Source organism: Cyprinodon variegatus, unplaced genomic scaffold (assembly GCF_000732505.1).
Source record: "Cyprinodon variegatus isolate N-32 unplaced genomic scaffold, C_variegatus-1.0 Scaffold113, whole genome shotgun sequence".
NCBI lineage: Eukaryota > Metazoa > Chordata > Actinopteri > Cyprinodontiformes > Cyprinodontidae > Cyprinodon > Cyprinodon variegatus.
This window is the reverse complement of record NW_015150566.1, coordinates 1,020,946-1,032,113: the sequence shown is the minus strand read 5'-3', so window position 1 is coordinate 1,032,113 and position 11,168 is coordinate 1,020,946. Positions and strand designations below refer to the sequence as shown.

The window sequence follows — 11,168 nt, the reverse complement described above, 5'->3', positions numbered from 1 at the left end:
GATGGATGGATGGATGGATGGATGGATGGATGGATGGATGGATGGATGGATGGATGGATGGATGGATGGATGGATGGATGGATGGATATTAGCAATGCATTTATTCTAAACAAAAAAAAACGACATCAGTGAAGAGAAATATTCTAAAATCATATAAATTCCTTTTCAAAATCATCAATAACTTAAACTGGTCTATTACGGTACTAACTGACATTCAAAATGATCAAACCTGCAAGAGAGTGAAACCTTAGCTCCCATTAAATAAATCCCATTATATAATAACTCCTCATAGTGTTTTGTTTCCGCTGACTTGTGTTTCCTCTGTGCAGTGATATAAAAGATGATAAAATAGGAATCCTCTTCCTTCAGTAGCAACTTCCATGCTGACACTTGTTGGTGGTGGTTGCGTGGGGAAAAAGAGCAGGTATTGTGTCCAATAAGTTGTTCAAATCAAGATAGGAAAAACAAAAGTGTGTCTTATTCAAGAACCATTCAAAAAACATATATATTTTTTTATCATTTAGTTACTCGAATCTGCCAAGAAGAAAATAGTTTCTGAACCATTCCTGTTCTGTATGGAGCGCAATAAATGAACTGCAGAAAGCGACTGGCTGTGTTAAGGTTTTACAAGGACTCACCCGTACCCTCATGACAACACATTGGTTTTAGATTTTTGCAAACTCTTTGACAAGGCATCCAATATTGTTAGTTTGTGGAGAAAGGTATTTGTGACTAAATAAAATAAAACACATTTAGATGGAAGAATTTAAGTTGTTTCTGTCTGTCGTCATGATCATGAAAACATAAATTAATCCATTTTAGCTGATGTGCTGTTTTGAAATCTTCAGCTTTTTTTAAAACCATAATGTGTCTTAGTTATTATTGTGTTCAAGCTGTGACAGGCAGGGGGTCTTTCCTTAGATTGGTTTGTCATAATGTCGACAAACCAGTCACACATTTCCAAAAATGGATCCACTCAGTGAATCTATCCGCATCTCATTTTGTTACTCAGATGATATGTTCTAAAACTGCTGTTACTGGAGCAAAAAAAGTCACATTAACTCATTATTTTTTGTTTGGTGTATTGAATGCATAAGGTTATGTATGTCTTTATCTGTTTCATTCCTGAGAACCTGCAGGTCACAGGCCTCATGTTGCCTATAAGCTGATAAGAGCAAAGCCAATTCTAGCAATACTTACCCCCCTCCACACACACACACACACACACACACGCACACCCCCGTCCCCTGTATCCTCCCCCACCATCAACCCCTTTTTACTCTCAGCCTCTCCCTCTCTGCATCCAGCAGCCCGGCTGCTTCCAGCCTGTCTGGTGCCAAGACTCAGATTTCAGAATTTCCTTCTACAAGCCACATTTAGAGCAGCTAGTGTACTTTGTATATAGTGTCTCTGTGCGTGCATGTGTGGGTGCGCCGGTGTCTGTTTGAGGGAGCCAGTTTATGCAACTTTCAGCCTCTCTTGCTGCCACCACATCGTACTCTCTGTCCCTTTGCACCTCTTTGCTTTCTTCCATCCATTTTTTTCTTCACTGTTTATTAAAACTTTGTCTCCACATACAACAGATGTTGCTACATGTCAGCTCGAATTAGTGACTTTTCCTTTAATCAATCTAATTAGACACACATTTACATGAAGCTGAGATTTGTGTTTTTTCTTGAGATCTAACACTTCTAACAAAAAGGGCCAGGTTGGGTTGGTTGTCAAAAATACAATAAGATAAGGTTTGAGTTAAAGTGGTGAGGAGGAAAGATGAATACTAAGAAAAGTCTAGACTGCTCCTCCCATACAGTAGGTTGAGGGTTGTATTTCTGCTGAAAGTTAAATCTTCAGCGAGCCTTTTGGAGCCTGCAACAGGTTTTCCCTATCCCACAGTATGATGCTGCCACCACCCTGTTTTACTCTGAGGATGCTGTCTTCAAGACGATTTTCAGTGCGGCTTTTCAGCCACACATTTTGTTGACAAAAATTTCGAAAGGATTTTCTTCTACATCTTTGCTTTCCCCTTTATAGCTTGTGTGAAAATACAATTTGACAAAATACAATTTCAAAAATAACTAACTTATGAAGTACAGTTGGTATTTTAACGCTGTGCCAGATTCCCTGCAGACTCCACATAGACCTCATGGCATTTTCGCTGCCATATACAATATTAATCTTTTAGTTCCTGGTATCGATTTTTAAACAAAATACTTTTTTTTTTTTTTTTTTATCTAAAGCAATGAAGAGAAATGGGCTACTTCGGCACCACCGCTCCAGTAGATGGCACTGTGGAGGGAGCCCTTTGCTGTGCAATACATCGCCATATCTGTAGTTTAGGCAGTCACAGAAGAAGACGTGAACTTGAACCCCAAACAACATGGGTACCAAAATAATTAAACAATCAATATCTTCTGATAAACATATAGAGAAGTTTCTTTTTATCTATACATTTAATTTTGATAGCTGGGAAAAATATCTTAATATATAGTGATATCGCAATTTCATGATAATATCGTATGGTGACACGTATCGCATCTCAACACCCATGCTCCCATGATTTTTTTATTCCTTTGCTGGAACCTTTTTAATCCTGAGATGTAATAACACAAGCAGGCTCTATTTTTACTGATGACATGATTCTAATGGCAATTGGTAAGAGTGGAGGTAGAAGTTAGTATCATACTCATACCATCTTTTAGAGATAATTTTTCAGTTTTTACTGAAACTTTTCAAAAAACTTGTTTTATTCCTTGCTCCTCAAACTAATAGAAACCCAGAAAAAAATTGATGAATGTAACATAAAAAAACTCAAGTGGTGTAAAAATCTTTACAAGACAAGGTATTGGCTGACTGCAGGATGACATTTCTACAGAGGACAGCTGTCCCAGCATTTATCATTTTAATGCAAATACGTATGGCTGCCCAGTGGAACAAGTGGGCAGCATTTTAGCGTTGCAACAAGAAGGTTCAAGCCAACAGATTCACTGCAGCCTTGAACCCAACAGTCAAGCTCAAAGCTTGACTGTTGGGTTAATTGGCTTCTCGAAAAAAAAAAAAAAATAAAAAATACTCCAATTGTGAGTGTGTGTGTGCAAATGGTTGTTTGTCCTGTTTGTCTCTGTGTTCCCCTGCGATGGACTGGCGACCTGTCCAGGGTGTACCCCGCCTCTCGTTCATAGACAGCTGGTGATAGGAACCAGCACCCCTTGTGACCCCAGCAGGGATAAGCATGATGGAAAATGGATGGATGGATGTGCACAAGACACAATTACAAAAACTTTTGTGTTATTGTGATACAATCTGCAAATTCAAGAGATTTCTTATAATAAGTTGTGGATAAATTGATCTAAATTTAGAGAAACACTGAAAGACAGTTTCTATGTATTTTGGTCGGGTTTCTTTTTCCATTTATAGAAGTTTACCTTGTATTACAAGAATGTATCTGCAAAATCACTTCACTAAGACTGGCAGCTCTAAAGCTTTAACAAAAGCTGTCCCCCTTTAGCCAGAATTTTCCACTCTGCTACCAAGTGGGTCTGACATGTTCTTTTAAGTACCACTGATATTATCCACTTTTGTCATGCATATTTGTGGCTGCTAAGAAATGCTTGATCCAACATTTTCAAAAAAGTATGTAACAATCTTTTAGACAAAGAGTTGTTATTTTTCCAGATTCTGTCTGCATGTTATTGTTTACTTGTGACTCATTGAGGGTTTTTTTTTTTGTAAATTACGCTGATAAAGCCAATAAAACAGATGCTTTGTGTATGGTGTTTGCAACATGGGGTTGTTTGTGGGAGTATTTGATGTGGGAGTCTTTAAGGGCCCAGGAGGGAGTCTGGCTTTTGGAACTCTTGGTTTTTCACACAGAAAGCAGCTTCCTGCTTTTTAACAGGTTTCAGAATGTAGAGGAGTGCGCTCAGCAAATGTAAGATATTTGGGTGATTTTATCCATTTAAAATCTACCAACTCTGCTTATGCTTTCATTTAAAAAAAGCATAAATCTGAGGCTGCTGGCAAACAATATTTCTTTTCTAAAGTTATACACAAAATTCTGTATTAAGATTAACCTCACACAGACATACTCCCTTTCCTTATGTTTGTTTATTATGATAATTTTCTATTTACACATAATGAAAATGCAATTATTTAAGATTAGAATATCCCATTCCACCAATAATCTTTAATCCAAAAATGTCATCATATGTAAAAAAAAAAAAAAAAATGTTGTTTTATTTTTATCTTACAAATGAGCTTCTCCCAAAGACAGATTCTAATCCACTATGACTTTAATCACACAAGTTATCTTCAACTGTCAACAAAATTCACTTAAATATTTAGGAACTGACTCTCTCAGAAAATAGTTCAGAATGCCCTGCAGTTGGAGCCACTTGATGCTTTTTGCGATGCCTTGCTTCTACGGGCGGCTGAGTAAATACTGTATTTTTGATTGAATACAGTGTTCTTAACATTGTATTTATTAAAGATGTAGCAATTTAATGTTTTACTGATATAGAGTAATAATAAATCGCAAAGACTTCAAGTGATTTCTATGCCATTTGATCTGGACTCTTATTAATCTTACTATGTCAGGTATGACATTTAATGAAATTTAATTGTATATTTGGACTATCTAAGCAGCCTGGCTAAACAGTAAATAAATTTACAATGCTATATTGTGAGATTCATATATCCAATAAAATTTTTAACAGTAGTCAAAGTGTCTGTAAGTTGGAGCTTAGAGGACGTATCACAATTTTTTGGCAAAAAACAAAAATACTTGTTAAAGTTCTAAATCCTTTTTCATATGTTGATCTTCTAATTAAACATCTCCATATTTTACTGCAGCAAAAGTGTCTTTGTTTTATTTATAACCTTCGTACATTATGATTTTAGATTTATACGTTTCTTTGCGGCACGTCTTTGGTAAATGATATGCCACTCTCACGTGTGTAATATAACATCTCTTTGAAATTGCAGATGTACACACTCTACGTTACACACAGGCTAATGTCGTCAGAGAGTGATGGGGCACCATCCTGCACTCAGAAAAAAAGTTGTCTGTTCCATCTCAGGCATATAACAATAAGCCCAGGGCTGCATTCCAGTGGGCTTTCTCTTTGAAATGGGATACCGGCACACGCATTACAAATATATCTCCTGTTTTATCTTCCGGGCCAGGCCCATGGAAAAATTATTCCAAATACCTGCCGCGCTTTATCTGGAACCCTGGAATAGGTTAGGCCCAGGCGGGAACACGAGGATGTCTAAAATAAGGCCTCTATTACGGGATGGAGTGGAGATGGATGGGACGGAGCGGGAAGGGATTCGGATGGTGGGGGTATTTTAGGTGTATCAGCCCCCGTGAAAAAGGGCTTGTTGCGGGGGCTTTAAAGTCTACAATGTAGGCCGATGTCAGCTGTTGCACAAACTGCATGTGATGGGGGAGGGTTTAAGCTCAGACGGACGCTTATGTGGTCTCATACGTCCGTTGCTGAGTGGCGGTATAAATAACATTTTTCCTACAGATGTTCTCACCTTGATAAATCTGCTTGTGGCATGCGGTAGGACGGCCCAAACGAATGCCTATATTTACGTGCTTCGACCTCCGCATGTTCATGCTCAAAGTTTTCAAGAACAATATTTTATTTTAATATAATAACTGGCCCACACACAGTTTTTGTTGAAATTGTAAAGGTTTCACTTAAAATATTTTAGAGCACATTCTATATATTTTTTTTTTATATAAATAAAACCATTTAAAAACAATAAATAAATAAAAATAAATACAAAGTCACAGGGATATATTAGATGGGATTATTTGACTGTGGAACTTACCTGTCTGAAAAACACATAAAGAATTCTGCTGGTATAGTAGACCAAAGTAGGCTTTTAGTTGAGGCTGTTTTTACACATTTCCATTGCTATTGATTGTTGAATCTAACTTAGTTGATCTAATTAGCGATTAAAAGAGAAGGAGGATGTGGTAAATGATGAAGGATGAGAATAAGAAAAGCTTAGCAAGAGGTAAGATAACCAGGAGAAACAAGTGCAGATGCTATCAAGAGAGGTGGGACAAGCTGGTCTGAAAGGTGCTGAAAAAGCCTCGTTGAGAATTTCCTTTATCTCTATGATTCTCTTTGGTGAGACCCAACACGGATTCTGTCATCGTCACCTCTAGAGTCCTGCTGACATTTCCTTCATCATTCCAACGTGTCTAAGCACTTCAGACCAGACTTGCCCAAGAAACACTTGTCATCTGAATAGTTCCCATAGCAGAATGGAGTAGCGGCCAGAAGAATCAGCAAACTGGTGGTGCTCGCAATCTGTTAGAAAGAAGAAATTGTTGCACATGATCTCAAATGCTGAACTAATGAGAATATTTTTCTTGAATGCTCATTACAGAGAACTTTAAGCTGAACACGGAAACCTTGAAGATCATTGTGAATTATCACTGCTGCATCATTTGTATTTTTGGCCACTTTCTCGTTTGTGGCAGTAATATTCTTTGGACAGCGCCTCATACCTTTCTAAAGATATTAAGCTCTGGATGCGTATATCTGTGCAGCCAAACTAATGCTGTATTCTACATGTAGGGATGGGAGGTTATTTACGGATGGCATCATTTACTTTACATCCATATTAGTTTATGAATCATAATATAGAATACATTTGTGGGATAGTTTTAATTATTTTTAAGCCTCTATCATGCTTACAACCTTACCTACTAATTTACTGGGTTAAATATATATGAATGAAGCCAGAGATGATTTATCAGGTAAGAATCACCTGGGGATTTTTCCTGGTCAAGGCCTAGCTTCATACCTACTTATTAACTAAGGTTGCTCTAGTTTGAATAAAACAGTTTAAGGCACACATTTGAGTGTTTATGTTAGAGGTTTGCAGTGACGCATAGCTTAACACCAGTGCTGAAGTCCTACATGTTGCTTTTAACTCTTGTTCTTTGTTTTTCTTATCCATAAAAGTACTCCAGACTTACAGTCTATATTTAGCTGTTTCCTCCCCAAACAAAGCAATTGATGCTGCTATTTCTGATGATAATTTTGCTTTAGCTGTTTTTGCAGTATTTTTCAGGCCCATAGGAAGTATTTTTACCACAGTGCATCTGTCCAACCTGAAGCCAGAAACAATAATAGTAGTTAAAGACTAATAACAGTAGCCATACTGTTATGTTTTTTTTCTTTTTGTACTCTCATTCAGTCTTGTTTTGTATTTAATTGTCTAATACCGACACAAAAATATATTTTTTTTCCTTTTGATAGTTACTGGTTTATTTTGTGACCACACAAAAAGTGACTATTTTGCATTATTTTGATTAAATGTATCTGTATTTATTTGATCTCATTAAACTGCTTTGATTTAAAGTTGAAAAGGACATTGTAGGATTTTTCATGTGTAACAAAAATTTTGCCCTTGTGTAAAGCTGTATATGAAAAGAACCTGTTTGTGTTATAAAATGCCCTCTGATAACATTTATGTGTATTTAGTTAAATAGTATTAGGACTCTCATAAAGTCATTATAACAACTGCAATAAATAAACACATATTTAAAATCGTCCTACTGGTATGATTTTGTAGAAAATATAGATTTAGAAAATGTGTAGTTTACCCAGCGAGATTACCATAGCAGTGCACTTGATAGTAATTGTATTGCCCAACCATTTTAAAATAAATAGAACTGGTTTGGACTAAAATAGTGAAGAGTTCAAGATTGTTTTCCTTTTTAATCATTTAAGAGCAAAATTGCTTGAGTTTATATTTTAAATCTTACTGTTTGATTATACAATTTAACCAGCCTAATTGAATTTATTAAAATCTTTCACAGAAGTAAAGACATAATTTTTTTTCTAAAAAGGAAAGTAATACTATAACCAATTTGAAAATGACCTTCCCTTTGTCATGCCACAATGCACAGGGACCAGATTCTTCTCTTTTTACCCATCTCATGTGTTTCCCACTTGTCCATCTTTCCCCCAGGGCTGACTCTGTCAAGGTGACGCAGCCCATGAGCGGGAACCAGTACCACCAGCCGGCATCGGCTCGCAAGTCAGCCAGCTTGTCCTCACCAAGCGCAGCTCGCCGACTCTACCGCAACTTGTCTGGAAAGTTCCGCGTGGGCACCAACCCTCCCGCTCTGGAGGACAACGTGGTGTCAGGGCGGGTAGGGGACAAGGAGAGGCTGCGTAAAACCACCGTAGTAAGTCACAGAAGAAAAAACAAAAACAACAATATTGTAGTCTAAAAATGGTCATGGAGAGTTCCTAGAGCAGACATAGCCTGGGAACCTGCTAACTACAGCCATGCATGGCAGAAATCATGCAGGGAGAAAACCCTGATGACTATGTTAAGTGTAAGTTTGGCTGAAATGTCCCAAAATATCCGGACTTCTTTGTGTATCAGTTTCAGAGCAATGAGGCTTTGTTTGAGGCGGTGGAACATCAAGAACTGGACCTTGTCCAGCTGCTTCTGTCCCAGTACAGTCTGGAGGAGCTGGACCTGAACACTCCAAACAGTGAAGGTCTCCTTCCTCTTGATATTGCCATAATGACCAACAACGTGCCCATGGCTAAGCTTCTGCTGCGAGCTGGTGCCAAGGAGAGCCCCCACTGTGAGTACAGAGTATTTTTAACTTGTTGAACCTCAAGGAGGTAACAGTGAAGTAAAAAAAACGAACAAAAATACAGATTCTAAGATTAACCCCGCAGCCACATCCACAAAGTTCTATCCCTAACCATTTTTTAAACCTATCTGGTATCATTATGAGTTAGCTTTAAAGAAACATAGATGCTAGTAGATTATGTTCAATATGTGAGTCCCAAAAATAAATTTATTGGGCAGCTGAGAGAGCTATATCAAGACCCGTCAATGGAGACAGGTAGGAGAAAAAATAGTGTTTGAAAAATGTGCACAAGCAACAGGGATTAGATCACATCTTAACAAAATACCAAATTAAAAAGCTATTACCTGCCCTAATGACAAAAAGGAGTGGAGTTTAGTTAATAAAAGTCTGTTTTTCATATGCAGTTTAATTAGGATCCAAGAGTCTGAATGAAGTTGAGAGGCAGACTGATTAAGGTCAGATTCAAAGTTTTTAAACACAGTAATTCAATCTCTGTTTGGACACAGGTGAAAAAATGTAAGTAGACTGATTAAATTGATAATATGTAACTTTTAAGCCTTTGCTGCAAAGGAGGATTCATCATTACTCAGCTGAGAAAATCACAGATTCCTTCAATAAAAACCTGCTCTAAATATAAAAACGTAATTTGAAATCTTTATTTTTTATATTTCAGGTTAAAGTTGACCTACTTGACCAGAATAAGCTTAGTCATATCCCAAAGATTACATATAATACTGTTAAGCCTTAAATGATTTAAATATAAAGTGGTCTTTTCATTCTTCTAGTGTGTTTTTTGTCTTCTGACTGGAATATTTTCTACTATTTTGGAGTGGCCTGTCAGAGTCCTTTAAAATACAACTTAAAACTGATTCTTTTTTCAAATGACATTGTTTCATTATCTGTCTGCATGTCTCATTTCCTATTAGAAACAAACCTGCTGGGGTTATGAATAACTGTGCGCCTCCTTTTCCCCTCTTTATGTACAGGAACTTATTTCTTTAATGTGTAAAACACGTGAAAGGTGCTAAAGGGGTGCTAATCATGACGCAATATTAGTCATCTTTATAAGCACTTTTCATTTTCTGTGATCTGCAAGCCTCCGCTCCCTTCTCCCTTCCTCTGTTAATGATTAGAACTCGCCAGTAAGGCTCCAAGGCTGTTTGTGTTTTTACTCATGTGCGCCCCCCCACACCACACACACACACGCACACATATTTTCAAGAGCTGAGCCAGACATCTTATAAAGGTATCATGAAATTGGAAACACTTGAATGGAAAATGGTGATTGCTAAAGTCTGAGTCTTTGATAGTGTTCTCTATCAGAACACAAATAGTTTTGTTTAATAGTTTGTGGAGGATCGCAAGACCAGACAAGGACAATCAAATAAACCCTTTTAAGCGGTTACAACTTCACATTCTATGTTTTTTGTGGCCCCCAGTAAAACAAAGCCTCTTCATTTCATTTTTCCTATTTAAAAATCAATGATGTAGTGCTGTCTTTTAAAATTATTTGCACCCCATTGACATTTTTTACATTTTGCAACAGCACAACCAAAGATTTGTTGTTCATAATAGTGAAGGAGAGGCATACAAAGTTTTGATATATATATATATACTTTATAATATCTGTATATATTTTTCTTTTCACATTGAGATCTGAAATGTATGGCATTGTTTTGATTTCATTCCCCTTTACTCCTTTATCTCCTTGAATAAAAATCCATCCATCCATCCATTTTCTGATACGTTTTATCCCGAGTGGGGTGCTGAGGTGTGCTGGTGCCTATCTCCAGCTGTTTACGGGCGAGAGACGGGGTACACCCTGGACAGCTCTCCAGTCCATCACAGAATTAAAATAGAAATGTGAATAAAAATCCACATGTTTGTAATCAGTCTGCAGCTGTTTACAGGATCATTAAGGTAAGGGAGAAAGTTGTGGGGAACCTTTAAGCAGAGTTAGGTTCTAAAACTAAGCTTCTGACATCTCACAGAGCTCTGTTTAATTCATCATCCATTATTGAAGATGATATTGCATGATTTCAAAGTTGCAGAACAGTAGTTTTCACTGACTGATGGGCAAGGAGAGCATCAATCAAAGAGGCAGTCAGAGATCTTTTATTACTTTGCAGAAACTGCAGCATTTTGCATCTCAGGTTGGAGAATCTGTTGAGAGGACATCCATTAGTTATACTGTACGCACAATCATTTTATAGAAAATTAGATGAAAAAAGTTTCCATTTGTGGTTTGCCACCAGCCACACGGGGAGTGTGTCAGACATGTGGAAAAAGGTGCTGGAGGTCAAATGACATCATAACTGAACTTTGCGGCCCACATTAAAACCTTATATGTGGTGGAAGACTAGCACTTCACATGAACCTGTAACAAATAGTTAAACATGTTGATGGCTGCGTTAAACTGTGGGGGTGTTTTTCTTTAGCAGATACAGAGAATCTGGAGGGTTCCTACTAAGGCTGGGCGATATGGCTTAAGTAGGGTGACCAAACGTCCGTATTTCCCGGGACATAT

At 37.4% G+C, this 11,168-nt stretch overlaps 1 protein-coding gene across 1 annotated transcript in view; it reads left to right on the top strand.

Annotated features, from left to right (window-relative positions):
* Nucleotides 1–11,168, top strand: part of LOC107084992 — a 164,557-nt gene that overhangs the window by 128,553 nt on the left and 24,836 nt on the right. Inside the window, exons 6-7 of the mRNA XM_015375086.1 lie at nucleotides 7,999–8,218; nucleotides 8,422–8,629. Coding sequence (XP_015230572.1) covers nucleotides 7,999–8,218; nucleotides 8,422–8,629 — 428 coding nt within the window. The remainder of the gene's footprint in view (nucleotides 1–7,998; nucleotides 8,219–8,421; nucleotides 8,630–11,168) is intronic.